This window comes from Colossoma macropomum, unplaced genomic scaffold (genome assembly GCF_904425465.1).
Source record: "Colossoma macropomum unplaced genomic scaffold, Colossoma_macropomum, whole genome shotgun sequence".
Lineage (NCBI taxonomy): Eukaryota > Metazoa > Chordata > Actinopteri > Characiformes > Serrasalmidae > Colossoma > Colossoma macropomum.
Window position 1 is genome coordinate 30,492,465 of NW_023494799.1, and position 16,434 is coordinate 30,508,898.

Here is a 16,434-nt window from a genome sequence, read left to right on the forward strand (position 1 = left end):
ACTCAGCACATTTGCATAAAGTTCGTCCAGAACGAGAGAGCAGAGTGATGTCGTGCGTCAGTGATTTGATGAGTCAGTTATACGTATATATTGTCATCTCTCGCCTCAATATAGTGCTGCATTACACATTCTCATGTAAATCAGCTCATCCCCCCCCCCAAAAAAAAATTAAAAAGACATAATTTTACATGATGTCATCATTCATATCATATATATGCTACTTAAAACATCAGCACACCAAAACTCTGGATGTCTGGATATAACATTGCTGACATCAATCAGACCCAGTTAAAGGATGTCAGGACAGAGGCTTTAACTTTCACCCATCCTTTTACAGTGCTATGCACAGCAGAGGCCAATGTTATGTCTAAGTTACTCTGTATATCCTCATGACCTCAGAGATAACGAGGAGCGCATGCTCTGCAGCGCAATAAAAACCATGTGCGACTGAGCTTCTGCCAACCAGCCACACGCACGCACACTGAGAGCTCAGCGAGCTAAATTTTCAGCCAATTTTCAGCTGTGAGGGAGAGCAGACGCAGCAGGCTGCATTTAAAATAATGCAGATGTGCAGAGAAAGTGTAGATTCACCACCAGAGGGGTGGCTCTGCTGTTACTGCGGCCACAAACCGCCACACCGCCGGCCTGCAGAACAGATAATGAAGGAGCTCGAGTTTGAGGTTCTTTCCACTTACACAGTGGTTGTATGTCTTGATTTCCTCAGGGAAAAGAGGAGCAGCATGGTGGAGCAGTAAATCTGAACCGTAATGGCAATTCTACTGCCAACGGTTACGGTCAGATGCAAAAGTTTAGGCACCCCTGCTCAAATTATATTTTGTCGATTTGAAGTAAAAATAAGTTAACACATTCTCTACAGGGAAAACCTGTAAAAATGACATTTTCTGAAAAAATTTAGTTCACAATTTCTATTTATTTGCTGAGTTTAACATTTTGGAAAATGAAACATAAAATATAAAATGTCTCATAACATTTGCAGAGGCCACATTTTATGTTCTATGTTTTTGCGCAATGTGTTAAATTCAGTAAATAAACAGTAAACTTGCATTATAACGTCCAGATGTGTGTTCTCTGCAGAGGATTATTATTATTTTCACTTAGAAAATCGACAAGTAGCAGTGTAATTTGACTGGGGCACCCAAACTTTTGCAAACAACAGTACTTGATTTAGGACAGCTGCAGTTAATGTATCTGGGATAACAGCACGTTTGATGCATCACAATTAAGCATTTCTATTTATACAGCACTGCTCACATAAATATTCTAACAAAGCTTGACCAACAAATCCCAGACGCATAAAAAGCATTTCTAAAGTGGGCAGGATGAACGTATAGTACTGTTAACTGAGATTAAAGATAAGGCTGGGGGGGTATCAAATCAGCCCCTTCCCCAAAATGTAGTCTGAAATGTCTGAAGTTTGCTTTTTTCATTTACTACTGGAGCTTCGAGGCTAATGTTGCTAAGTAATGGTGAACAACTAGCACTGCATACCTACATCATTTAATTAGTATAAATTAGTTTTAAACAGTGTTGAGTCAATACAGTGTCATGTAAGCGTGTAATTATTTAGGCATGCAGGTTGTGCAGTGCTACTGGTGGGGTACAGGCCTATGCTTCCATTACTCACAGCTCTAGCACAAAACATGCCTTGGACAGTCAACATTTGGTATATAAGGAACATTGTGATTTCAGTTGATTTTTTTTGTTGAACAGTTCGTTTAATAATCAAGAATCACAGCCTCATGAACAATTGTGAGGATATAGCAGGGCTGCACGATTCTTAATTAAATAGCAATCGAATTTTTTTTGTCATTCAATTTTGTCTAAAACAATATGTATATTTAGAACACATTTAATAAATTCTTAAAAAGCCACGTGTAGTGGTATGAAAAAATTTGGCTGCCTATAGTAAAATGACGTTTTGTTGATTTAATAATGCCACATTTTTTATTGTATGCCCTATTTAAAAAAAGAGAGAGATTTTAAGAGATTGTGCACTTAAATTGGCAGAAATAAATGCAACAATTAAGTGAGTTCCCTGTAGAGGATGTTAACTTACTGTCACTTAGAAAATCAACAAGTAATTTGACCAGGGGTGTTTAAACGTTTGCATATGACTGTATAATAGCAGCTCAGACATAAATACAAACCATTACAACAAACATATATAAATGCATAAAGGTGCACAACGATCTCAGAATCATATTGGTATCGACAGTTGATTAAAAACAGACAGATGTTTAGATTTGACGGATATGCTAACTGATATCAGGTGATGTATTTACTGTACTACAGAATGACATAATATACATATTACAATTAACAGCGTAAACTATATACTATATATACAGAGCATATAATATGCATAAAACCAACAGCACAATTAGTCTAGCGCAAGCTTGCTTTATATACAAAAATAATGCAGCACAGCAATAAAGCGGAACATGAGTGACTTGAAAAAAACGATGCTTGAAATTATGAACACGACAACCACCCGTCCCTTCCATCACTCTGTTGTGACAGTGACGTGACCACCTCAGTTAGCATGCTACCACAGTGCTGTGGTAAACATTGCAGACCCGTCAAAATCATGAAATTTTTGTTGATGACTGTCACATTAACAACTGCAATCAACAATTCGATTTTCTTTTTGTTCACTATATGCAGGTATTAAAGTACAAGGCTAGCATGGCTGAATCAGGTGTTTAGACATATTGCTTCCTAGTTGTGTATCAAACAAATGTCTACAGTTACACAGAATCACAGGTAAAGTCAAAGCTATGTTTTGACTTCACTGCAAGCACACATGCTAAAAACGTTAGAATCAGCTACACAGCTAGCAAATAAACAAATATTGGACCTTTATTTTTTTATGAGTCCCATAGTGCATCTTAATGAATGCATTTACTGATTTTTATTTATATTTATTTGTCTCAATCCAACACCCCCAATTCACATTTTGCTTGTTGTGGCATAACATGACCGAAGTCTAATGACAAATGCAGTGGAAAACAAATGCAGTACGCTTAAATATCATCTCAAATAATTGTGATACAGTTTACTGAACTGAGTGCCACAATTTCTTTATTCTCTTTAACAGATATGCTGAGATTGACCAGTGCACTTACTTTCTTGCTCTTGAAGGTTGTGGGCCAGGCAGTGGTCCTCTAGCACAGCAAAGTCTCGACACACTGTGGAAAGAAACACAACACCTTAGTCATCTTATTAGTGTCATTCCCCAGCTCTAGGAATTCAAACTACTCTTAGGAAATCAGTATAACAACATTATTTATGGTCTTATGAGAACATTCTGGACAAATTAACTACAGAATAAAATAACAACAGCATTTCACTCTCCACCCTAGCTTTAAAATGTCAGTGATGCAATAGCCACACATTTATTTGGAGAAAATGACTGTTTACAGTTCTACAACACAATTCTGCTACCCACAACAAAGCCCTTTCTAAGAAAGAGTCAGGAAAGCAGCGTCCAGCTGTGTAAAATTATGTCACTGGAGGCTAATGCTGTCCACCTCCTGCCAATAATGCCTAAAAGCGGGAAAAAAAGAACACACATTACACATTTGACATGCTTTCTTTTCCAGGATTTACTTATGCAGAGACATTCAGCAGCAGGAGCTCCACATTTTAACCAAGCAAACACATTTCAATACATTCTGCAGAGCACAGGTTTCCTGCCTGAATTTAAACCCTCTTTTCGGTGCAAAAGTGAGAAGTGGAGCATAGAAGTGGCCTATCCGAAAAAAGACTCCAAGTGTGGGGTGGACAGCATTTCCTAAGACATTCAAAGAAGCATGACAAAGTCACAAAGAGCACTGTAACACATTTGTGTAGCAGACTTTTCTTATTTCCTCAGTTGGTGAGCTTGTTCACTTTCAGTTCGCTTAGATCAAAGCTCTGATGCATCGAAAAAGGAAAGAAAAAAGAGACCAGATGCACTGGAGGGTAACAATGCTGACAGTGGTTAAACACAAGCTATAAATACACTGTAGGCTGGCGCTATGTTTATAATTCAGACAGATTAGCACATCATATGCACGCATATTCCACATGGCAGTTGAATGTACAGTAGAATGTATACAGTACTGTGAAAAAGTGAGAGACCACCACTTTATTTATTTAATTAATTAATTTGAGGTTATTCATTTTTCATTTGGGGGGGGGGCACTAATATTTTACAGAAAATTACACTACAGAACAACACAAAATATAGCATCAAACCTATCAGTATTTTTGTACTCAAACACATTTTAACTGCCTTATGTGTGCGTTTTCTCTGTTTTTCTCTCACGTGCAACTAAAATGGCCAGATACTTCTGAGGAGATTTCTGTTCATTCTTCCACTGTGAGAAGACAACTCAACGCTATGGGTCTGCAAAGATGTGCAACTGTCAAGAAGCCTCACTGAGAAAAGGACACACCTGAACCTTTACACCTGAACACTACAACTGGGCATCTGAGCTGTGGAGTAAGGTTTTGTGGGTGTTATGAGTTTAAAGTTTAGAGATTACTCAGATTGTAAAAAGCAGAAAACCAACTTCTAAGACTGAACTTTGGAGGTGTGGAAAAATATCCATGCAAACGGACAGCAAGTCTCCTGAGACGAATGCTAGCTGTAATAAAAGCTAAGGGCTGACACACCAAACACTAAACAACATAGATATTATATTTAGTTGTTGAGGCTTGGGTGTAATTTTCTGTTAAATATACATTTTCTGCTTTTTTCCTGACTCTAAAAAAATGAATAACTTGTATTTAATGGCTGTTTTAATTGGAAATGAAATAAATAAAGGGGTGGTCTCTGTTTACACAGTACTGTACTTATACTATAGAATACCGATCATCTTCAGCTAGGTTTGACTGCATTTCAGTGTGCCCTATCTAAACATGCAAACTATCTGAGCCTAAACAGGAAACAGCATAAAGGTCCCAAAAAAATCTGACTTCCTAATACTGTAAAAAGAGTTCTGAAACTTACATTAGTGTCTGTTTCAAATGACAAACAAGCGTTTGTTGCTGGTTGCACTGTGACTTTAGGCAACATAGGCAATTATACATTTCCTGATAGTACAGATTTGATCTTGTGGTAAACTGGCTGCGTCCTTGTGTCGGAACTCGCTAAGGCACGAGAGGAGGATAACAGTAAGCCACGATTACAGACCAGTGATTAAACATATCCCCATCTGGTGCTGAGCTCTGGGTTAACTAAGCCTTATTTGAACGTAGCAGACAAAAGCACTCAAAAGGAAATTAAACAGGCCTGAAAACAATAACTGGTCTTTCGTTGCCAACATCAAAAGAGCAGCTTAACAAAAGCAGTATATGGGCTGTTACACCAATACAGCTTTTTAATTGCACTGACTACTCTGTGAGATCAGTCGTATCATGAGTTTCGCCTTAAAATACTACATCCACTTACGTTAGTTTTGGCTATTAGGCGAAGATTTAAGCTAAAAAGGAAGTAATCAGAGGATTAACTTGAAAAATGAAGGGCTCAGGTCTAATACAGGAAGTGCTACTCATTCACAGTATCATCTGGTTTAAAAAAAAAAAAGCCTAGATTATATTTCAGGATTACCAAAAGAATCTGTGGGCCAATGCTATAGCAGTCTATAGGAGAAATGTAAGCCAATCTATAGCAGAAGTGCAAGATAATATCAGAATCATATCAGTAATGGCAGACAATTGCTTTAAAAAAAATAACAGCAGAAGAGAGATCTATTACTCTATTACTTTTACTATGCTCATAACTCTGCACAATGGTGATACACCAATATAGGAAATGTGGGCCGATGTCGATACTGGATATTTTTCACCAATGTCGATACACAAATGCACAAATTGGGACTAGATCCACCTTAATTACCATTATAAAGAAACATAGCATTTATTTCTGTAGGGTTATAAATGCAGTTATAAGAATAAAATGCAATCAATACATTAAATTTACATTTGAAGTAAATATCTGCTGATACTGATATGATTCTGATATCATTGTGCATCAATGCTTGACAAATAAAAATTATATTTAACTGTAATGCTAATCCAGGTAGATTCAGCCCCAGTACCTATATAAGAGTTCATGTTTCTGCACTGGCAGATATCTACATAAAATATCAGACGTCAGCACAATTCCCACATGGTGCTCCCTTAATCTATAACATATAACCACACAGAAGTCCAACACATGCGCTAAGTGAGTCTGACGGAAAGTGCTAGACTATAAAGTAGTCTGAAGCCTGCTGAAATATTAATGCGATACGGCATAAAAACTGCTTTTTAATGCCGGTAACTAAACGAACCTCAGTTTCCAACACAGAAAGACAATGCTTCACGCTTGTAGAAGAAGGCTTTGGATATAAAGCACAGAAAATAAACATGGTGGGTATTACCCTTTAAACTATCCCACGTCACACACATAAAGCATGTACAATTAAAGCTTGAAAGCCTTTACACACAGACAAGTTCTTACACTGATTATAGTCTTTTCTAAACAGTAAAATACACTGACTACATCTTGGTCACCTTAACTAAATGTGGCCCATGTTCCAAGAACCTAATACTTCAGAACTGAGAGGAGATTCTTCAAAGTGAGGAAGTGAAACTGAAAAGTGGCCTCACGCTGCACATGTTTAGGTTATTGCAGATAAATAACGTGGCATGTAATCGATCTGTACTGAAAACGTAAGGAAAACAAAGCAAACTGGAAACAGAAAGAGAAAAGAAAGCTTCGTTTACACCTTTTACATCACTGTGAAAAAAAGGTTTAAATAAATCAACCCATCCTCAAAAATTCCACCAATATAATTCATCTGTGTAAGAGACTATTCGAAAGCTCATGTCAACAAAAACACTTTTTAGAAGTCTTTTTATGGAAACCAAGCTCCAATAACCTATTTTGCATTAACTGGTTTTGTGATTACGAAAGCCAATGCATTTACATATAAATGCCCCCATTTAGCCAACAGTTTACCACACAAATAGTGTGTGTCCCTCAGGGGCAAAAATAAAATACTGAAATGTAGGATATGGCTCCTTTAAAGGTTTCACTAAGGTGGCATGACATGGACAAAACACTATTATGTGACTATACATGCTACATACTGTGTCTGTGATGCATCTTGAAATATTCTAAAAGCACAATAGTGAATTCAGTATAATGTAGTTGAACATTATTCTGCAATATTTCCAAACAGTATTTACATTTGCTGGATAACACAAAGGTTGACTCACACAGAGTCCGATTTTTACAGAAGGAAAACCCAAAGCATATTAATGCTCGATTTTCTGCATTGTGTGGATGCATTAAAAACTTAGCTGACCAATCAGAGCTCAGCTGTCATGGCTGCAGTCCACGCAAACGTGCATCACGATGGCAGCAGGACAGCACGAAAGATTCTACCACAAATAACATGCTGACATGTAAACACTCCGAAAACATCTGTGATCAGTCAGGATTCTCACAGCACACAATAAAGCATTAAATTACTGGTGAGAGGTTCATTTGCACTGGGGCTTGGTGATGAAATCGGACATCATCGATGATTTACTAGTAACCTGAGGAGGATTTACACAATGTTCCAAAAAGTGTCCAAATGATTTAGATGAGTTCTGTTATAAAAATTATGAAAATATAATACTTCTGCATCTGAATTCGAGAGTGATATAATCGATAACCGTGATTTTAAACAAGAAAATATCGTGCTGACTGTTTATAGATAACGCCCAGGCCTAATTTGTTAACTGCAGAACAAAACCAGTACTGTTAAAGATGTTGTTGCAAGAACAATTAACAAACAAGTAGTAAACAGCTATAAGCAATTAACTGATTAACCGTTAACTGAAAAAACTGTTCAAATCAAATGCAACTAGTTTAAAAAGGTTACTTTCATTTTAGTTTATTTTATTGACAATAACCCACCAGGCAGCTGGCATTTTCAAATAATTTCTAAAAATAGACAAAAACATAGATAACAGGTTCTCACAATGACAATATATAAGCTTGACTCGTCAGGCGCTTGTTCATGACTACTCTTTAGATGTTAGATGTAGTGACCTGAAGGGGAAGGAAATAAGTCGTCTGAATAAAGACGACAAAACCTCCAGCATAGCGAACGTTTGATATGTGGGTTGATGTCTGGGAGGAGTTTGAACAGATGTAAGACAACCTGGGTTCCGTGTCAGCCAGGGTACACCAGCAAGACCCATATGCTTAAGCTCCTTAACAGCAGAACACCACAGGTCTGTGAAGGACTACGGCCAAGTGAAGTTGAACATGTCTGCATGGCAAGTGTAATCTGGCAAAAGCAGGCCTGTACACATTAGACGTTAAGATATTTAACATGCAACCCGCTATCTTGGATTTCAGCAGGTACACTAAAAGGACTTTGGACTGTGTCCTACATTTGGAAAAAGATCCACAACTTCCATTTTAAAAACAACCACCACGGACAAATACAGGCTTATAGCCACTTATCAGTCTGCATCAATGACACGCAATGTTAAACGAATCAACAGAAACACTTCAGGAACCTAAGCAGAACAAAGAAAACATTGAAGCCATGCACACATGAAACACTAACCCACACTGAACGCATCCCTGAAGGCCTGAGCTACGCTAAGTCAACACTCTCACAGCCTTCTGCTTTTTATACTAGCATCAACAACATTCCAAGGACTGAGGCCAGCTGTTTCCTTCCTACACAGAGTCAAAACCTTAAACTGTTTTGTCTCAATACACGATTTCAAACAGAGGAGTGAGCAGCATTAACAAATTCATATTTATTAAGGACGTACCGATTAAGGAACGCCGGGCCGATATCCGATTTTTTCATGTTAATATCTGCTAATGCCAATGATGACACTGAAGCATAAACATTTATAAAATTAAGAAGCTGGGACTACATCTACTTAGACCACCACTGCAGAAATAAATATAAGATTTCTCGGTATAGTCACAAACAGGGATGTGCATTTGAAACTAATTTTGATATTTAAACATCTGCTCACGAATGGACATCTTGACTGGGGTAGGAAGGTTGGGGGAAGGATCTTGGCTAAAATTAATGTAGCGTTTAGCAGTTTAGCATCACGCAGAGTAATACTTTTCAAAAATTGTTTATTATTCAGAAATAATAGAGAAATTAGTAGGTTTTTTGTTGGATGAGTAACATAAAGACAGTCTAAGATGATCTTATGAGCTAAAACTACAGCTATAATGATGGAGACTTCTACAGGGCTTTTTCATTTTCAGTGGACAATGTGCCAACATGGTTTGCCAAAGAAACCTATTTTAACTGTCTATCAGCCTAGCTATCTAGTGTAGTCTAGTCTGACAGTTCCGCTTTGTCCCAGCAACTAGAACTTTTTTCACAAATATCAGAAGGATTTATTTGCCCTCTACTTCACCACAGATGTGGTTAGCATCTCCAAAAGCAGCTCAAACTGAGTTACAGAGATCCGAGCTGTATGCGAAAGCTCTCATAATGTTCTAGCGGCTAAAGGAGGTGGTTTCCTAAACAGATATCAGCCTACACAATGTCATCATTCACCAGCCATTCTTAAGAAATTTCTTCTTCAAACCTACTTAAGTTGTTGTTATGAAGCTTCTGACATTTACCAGTGTTTTCTTAGTTGGGATCTGTTCTTAGGTGAGAACAGAATCTACATACGCTCCGGTGCACAAAGGTGTGAACAGTTCTGCAGTTTAAGAACATGTCATTAATCTGACATAGACCTTTTCTTAGGACCTTTCTCAAGAAGATATTGATGTATGAGGCCCAATGTCATTGCTTGCCTGTTTTTTGAGAAGCAAGGGATACCTCTGTCACTTGGAGACATCCTGACTGCTTCATTTTTAAACATGGCACCTGCATCACGTCTGGTGTGTATAGTTTTGATGTGAAAAAATTGCATCAAAATATTTCATATTTTCGTGTCATTTATTTGCCTCCAGTTCGGTGAGCAACAGCCTTAAAAATACATCCTTTGGCCACGAGCCCACATCACAACACTATAGCATTTTGCGTTATGTTCTGACATCATCGCCATCACAACAAAACATTGTGTCCCCAAAAAGGTAACTTTACAGTAGAATAAAAAAAAGTTTCTATAGCTATTTCTACAGTTATTCTGTTAGTCAGGAAAATTGGACACAGTCTAAAGGGCAGATGATGTTTTCATATTTTGTTTTTTTTCCCAAAAAAGAAAAAAAGAGGAAGATACAAGGTTCTGTTCTCATAGCAAAAATACTTACTTCCTCTTAAATGTAGCACATTTTACATGATTTTGCCCTGTATATTTTCTCACTGACCTTCCGTGACGCAGCATAATAAACCTCCAAACAGTGATTTCAGTATTCAAATACTGCCACCTGGAACCTTTAACCTTAATTATCTCCTTAACACACGTTAAAATGACCATATTACAAATTCACAACTTACAACGACTTCATAGATCTACAAATCATCAAAACAGCAGTTCTGACACCCTTTATGTCACGCTCACTGATTCAGGAATATGTCAAGCAGCTGAAAGCCTTGGTCTCCAGTCTCCAATCTATAAGTAAACACAGTGGCAGTTTTGTTGTTTTGGCTCAGTGCTCCAGCACGCTGGATCCCTTATGGACTGCACCGTTCTCTTATACGTTTAGGTGTTCTCCTGTGGTTTAGTGAATATAGTGCACATCAGTCGAAAGCCTATTCACTACCTGGACATCATATTCACTCATGGTACAAAGAAAGCTAACAAAAAAAAAACAGCAGAATACTGAACCTGTTGGTCAAGATTTTAATGGCACACAATCTAAGGTAGAATAACGACAAGTGGGAAAAGCACTGACTAAACAAGTAAAGTGTTTTGGCTTTTGTCAAACTGTTAATATTAACTGAGCAGAAAAAAGGGAACGTTACAAAAATCATGGACTTGTCAGCCTAAATGCGAGAATGTTATAGGTTTTAGACGAAATTATTCAGGGTAAGCAAAAATGCTAAAATTATATTCTCTTATATCCATAAAAGCATCATGTTGGTGTTCTTACTGATCTTTCTGAATCCTGCACCAACCACAAACGATAAGAGTCAGTGATAAGAGTGTAATGTTGTTCCACTGATAGGCTCTATCGTCATCACACAGCAATTTGTCCTTCGTTCTTTTCACAACACTGAGGCCTAATATCTGTGTTCTTAACAAAGACACAGTACAGTATATAAGTGACTTTCAACAGTGAACAAAGCTTACAGCATACAAAAAACGACTCCACAGTGGTTAGTTACAAAATCTCTCATACTTTTAGCCCTTGATTCCTGAATGAAACAAGTATTTACTCCGATGAAGCTCATGAAAAGGAAAGGGGGCGATAACATCAAGGTATTTTTTTTCTTGGCCAAAGTTTCGTGAAAAATACATTTTTAAAAAAGAAATTAAGTAGTTAGAAGAACCTTCTTGTGAACATTTTCACTGCCCAAAAGTGACCTTTTGATACCAAAATCCAACTTTCTATCAGATTTTTCTCATGCCATAGCTACTACAACACGCGTCCTTACAGTTTCTTTATGCAGTAACTTACTGGATGGGAATCAGCATGGAAGTCAACCTTAATACTGGTGCTGGTTGGTACTAACAAACTTTAAAATCACAGTATTTTCCAAGTAAATCGTGTTATCATGGCATCAGATGATATTTTGGTTAACACTAATAAAGCTAACGCACCCATGTGTCTTGAGTAATGGTACTCTATACTAAAATAATATCTTAAAAACTTGACATAGACTGTTCTGCACCAAACAGCAAATTCAACCATATTTCACCCATTATGGCAAACAGTATTTAACAGAATATAATGGTGTCATTAAACTTAAAGCTCGTTATCTATCAGTACCGCTGAAAATCTATGTTGTTCAATGACACCAATATCGGTATATCGATGCGATATATTGCCCAGTACTACTTACTAGCACTCCGTCTTTTGCCCTGATTAAACTACTAACTCTACTAACTCAGGCCGATATCTATTGCACTTAAGATTTTGTTCAGACATAAAGGAGAATTTCACCAGTTTTTCACAAATTTTGCATAATTCAGTTGCTGGGATGGAGACAAAGTAATTCGGAGTGGTTTGATGTAAAATGTCTCATTGTAGAGAAGGTTACAGGCACAGATTTCTTTACATTGGTGGTGATAGGAACCAGGGGTCACAATGTCCACAACAGAAATACAGCCATCTTCTCGGTTTTTCATGTAATGTTAAAGGTAAATTAGTGGAAAATCTGAAAAAGTGCGTTTTCTGTGGGGGCTACTTTGCCTTACAACGCCCTACATGTATCGCTCCACCATGAATGGATTAAAATAAATGGATTAACAAGATGTTTGGGCCAAAACGTGAATCACAAAACTATAGTAAAACAGTGTTTCAGGCATTAGGTAGGGTAATTTCATGCAGCTAGTAGTTAACTTTCTGTGAGGGAGCTTTTAGAGGTGGACGTCTGGTTCCCATTACCACCACTGTCAAAAATTCTGACTCTGTAGGATTACCCTAGAACGGAGCATTTTACACCAAACCACTCTCAATGACTTTGTTTACGTTTTAACCGTTTAATTATGCAGAAATTTTGAAAGACTGGTGGAATTCCCCTTTTAACGTGACACAGCTGTGAGGACAAAGCGCAAAGCGCAGATGAGGCAGTGTTGCCTGCATTAGACATTAGCTAGAGCTGGGCGTGAAGCACTACTAGCTACCTTATGTCCAAAATTTGGGCTAAGACTGTAAGATTACCCTGTATTGAAGGTGGACACCAAACCCAGATACTGTGTTATGGAACAGGCAGCTTTGTACCGGAGACAATGCGACACACCTGCCTGACCATATCTACGATGGAGGGCAGTTAACGTTAGCCACCTTTGCTAACCAACAAACCAGTGCAGCGCAAAAAGCAACGCTACTGCGGAACTTAAAAACTAAAGCTTAGGCTGACTAACCAACAATTAGATAAGCTATTTAAACTAGATAACTGCCGTTAAAGACTTGCTCAAAGCCCCAGAAAAGGAATGACTGCAGCTGTTTGGCTCCTTTCTGGTGCCGCAACGGAGGAAGCTTCTCACTATTCAAACACCAGCCGCAGCGGCGGCAACGCTACTGAGACAGCGCTACGTTCACCCCGTTTAGCCTGCTTCGGACAGCCGACAGTGAGCGAGTCTCAGTCCCGACCGCCTAATTCTGACTGAAAACCTTCACAGACATTTCTGACTGAGCCTTTACAACACGTCATAAAAACTGGGAAGGCAAACCCATCACACACACGCGCACGTACCACCTCCGCACTCCCAAACTCACCCTGTTTGACGCCAGGCAGTTTTTTCTGATCGATACTGAAATCTTCCATGTTGTCAAAACATTTGTTGTCAAATCCAATGATTCTCCGAAGGTCGCCGGTGATAGATTGACTGCTTTTTTTGTCAGACGTTCAATTGATGTCTCGAGTGTAGTATCCCCTTGATTGGTTTCTGGAGCCAACGAACGCTGCCAGAAAGCCTTTTCTTTTTTTTTTTCCCTCTCTCCCTCTCACCCCTCCCTCTGTCACAACACGGGCACGTTCAGCGCCATTTTACGTCGCGCTGCGTTGAGCGTGACGCACCGTTCGCTGACGTAACGCGCATTTAACGCCAATTCGCGGATCTCCAAACGAACAGCAGCACAAACTCCTGCGTGTAAATTATATGCAGATCGAATGTTCTGAGAGTCGCTTCGCAATGTTAATTATGCGCTGTATGTGCTCAGACAGAGATGTGTATGATAAATATGGCCCTGTTATGTTTTGCATGCAATCAGATTAGTGTTGTGTAGGAAACAGAAAATGTGCTTTAATGGAACGGGTGCCAGAAAGAACACTATAAATAGTCAAAACTCACCTCCTTGTACACTCACTTTATTATACGTACACCTGCATTGTACACCCTTTCATACATTACTGTCGTTGCTATTGTTACTGCTATTCTTTTCACTTTTTGGACGATTTATCACTTGCGAATTCATGAACATCTTTCGTTTTTCATTTGCCACTTTATAGACATTGCTGTAGATGCGTTCAACACACTGTCAATGCACCTGTGCATGCATATTTCTGCATATTTAGTTGCATTCAAGTTCAAGTGTTTCAGACACACACATTGCTAACGTATTCAATCAAGCACATGGCCAACAAGCTCATATAGGTGTGATGGTCAGGTGTCCACACCTGTCCTTTTGGTCATAATGTATACAGTTCTCTGTATATCATCTATATGTGTACTGTACAGCTATAGAGAATTACTTGAGTTTCACCGCTAGCATTTTAATGTATGGAAGTCCTTGGTGTACTCGACTTTCTACACTCATCGCCCATTTTATCAGGTCTACATACCATATAGGTGCACTTGGATCTACAGTCCATCTGTTTCTCTTACCAATGGTCATGATACCTACAGGACCACCCCAGAGCAGGTATTATTTGGGTGGTGGATCATTCTCAGCATTGCACTGATACTCACACAATATGCTTTGTTGGAGACTGTTGCGCTGGTAAGAGTGGATCAGACACAGCAGTGCTGCTGGGGTTTTTAAACACTGTGTCCACGTACTGTCCACTCTATTAGACATAAATACCTTTTTAAACCAATTTGTAGATGTCAGTTAGAAATGATGGCTTATCTGTTGCTGCACAGTTTGTGCTAGTTATCCTCTAGACCCAGCTTCTGACAACAGGACGCTGTTGGCTGTTTATTTTTGGTTGGTGGACTTTTCTCAGTCCAGCAGTGACGCTGGGCTGTTTAAAAGGCCCATATATTGGTTTTTTTTGGTTTTTTTTTGGGAATTAAAGAGTCTGAAGTTGGATGTAAACACTGTCAAATTTTCAAAATGTACCACTCTCTAGCCAGTCTATACAGTCAATAAATGGAAGCTATATTGCAAAAACAGCCTGTTTTGAATTCATTGTTTCTGTTAAGTCTTGAGGACCAACTATCCACTTATTCAGCCTACAGCAGTTTAGCTCCGCTGAAGTTCTGAGGTGTGTTTTGGTGCTTTTTGAATTAGGGCAGCCAATCAGAACAGAGCAGAGAAACAGATGGGCTACAATCTACAATAGTAGAACTAACTAGTGCACCTCTATGGTAAGTGCACCTGATAAAGTCGACAATGATTGTGGATACAAGGAAGACGTACCTAATAAAGGGAGAAGAGAAAAGAATGACTGGATTTAGACTGTATGGAACTGAATGTATTTTGTTTTTTATGCCTATGAGTATTATGAACAACATAATTTGTAAAATGGCATGTCAAAAAGAATCCACTTAATGGTCTGTCTTCGGTCCAAGTAGAAACCGAACAGTAGCCTAAGTATTGTGGCTGAATGAGAGCTTCTCGTTTATGTTTGAAATTCAATAACATCCCTAAAACGGCCAGCAAATGAAAGCATTGGAAAAACTGAAAGAATAAGAAGAAATGCATATTATTCCACAGAGTCTTTAGGCTCAGAGCTGGACACTCATTATTTCAGCAGTAACAAAGCTTGAATCTGTCTTCTGCACTGCTGAGAAGAAATGGTGCTGCTGATGAAGTGACAAAAGATTGACTCTTAATATTATCATCTCTTTAAGACATTTTATTTTAATGAGAGGCTATGCCATCGCCATGTCTGTCCAGGAGGACTGCCTGTTTGAGGCCGTTCTAGCTTGAGAGGCTGCTATGAGACATTACACAGATCTGCAAGCCAACCAATGATAGATCAATTATGTATACAGCTTCATACATTTATATCCAGTAAATACTCAAACGTGTCTAAAGGGTCCAGTTTTGCATTTCTAATTATAAGTGTCTCATAATATTATTTTCTAATGAGTAACTTAATTCACTTACATTTTAGCTTTATATGTCTCACAGCAGCTTTCCAGAAATGTAGGTTCAGTCCTCTAACAAGCATCACCGAGGACGACAGTGGCAGGACAATGGGCCGCATTCACCAACCGTGATGAAGCGTGCTGGCAAAATAACAGCTGACCCCTCTCATCCTGGAATCAACTCTTTCAGCCGCTTCCCTCTGGAATCTAGAAGATTCAGGGCCATCAAAACCAGCACAACCAGACATGCTAACAGCTTTTCCCCCAGAGCTATAGTGCTCATCAACCACAGTGGACACAGTGCACTTTAAACTGTACCAACAAACCTTCTCTACAGTATTACAGTGTAACTCCTCCTGTAGCATTATGATTATTTGCACTACTGTAGAAGTATTTTGACAAATATTAATATTACTCTGTAATATTCTATATATAATAGTTTTTATAGTATATTTCATAGCACATGTCTACTTGACATATATATATATATGCACAGACATTTATATCTGCATATATACACATCAT

General features: G+C 38.5%; 1 protein-coding gene across 3 annotated transcripts in view; it reads right to left on the reverse strand.

The window, feature by feature from the left end:
- ccdc50 (coiled-coil domain containing 50) overlaps window positions 1-13,598 on the reverse strand; it is a 30,102-nt gene extending 16,504 nt beyond the window's left edge. For all 3 annotated transcript variants that reach the window (XM_036586097.1, XM_036586096.1, XM_036586095.1), the window contains exons 1-2: window positions 13,370-13,598; window positions 3,147-3,209 (exon numbers count right to left, since the gene is read on the reverse strand). In XM_036586097.1, coding sequence (XP_036441990.1) covers window positions 3,147-3,209; window positions 13,370-13,418 — 112 coding nt within the window. In that variant the 5' untranslated portion in view covers window positions 13,419-13,598. The remainder of the gene's footprint in view (window positions 1-3,146; window positions 3,210-13,369) is intronic.
- Window positions 13,599-16,434: the final 2,836 nt, after the last annotated feature.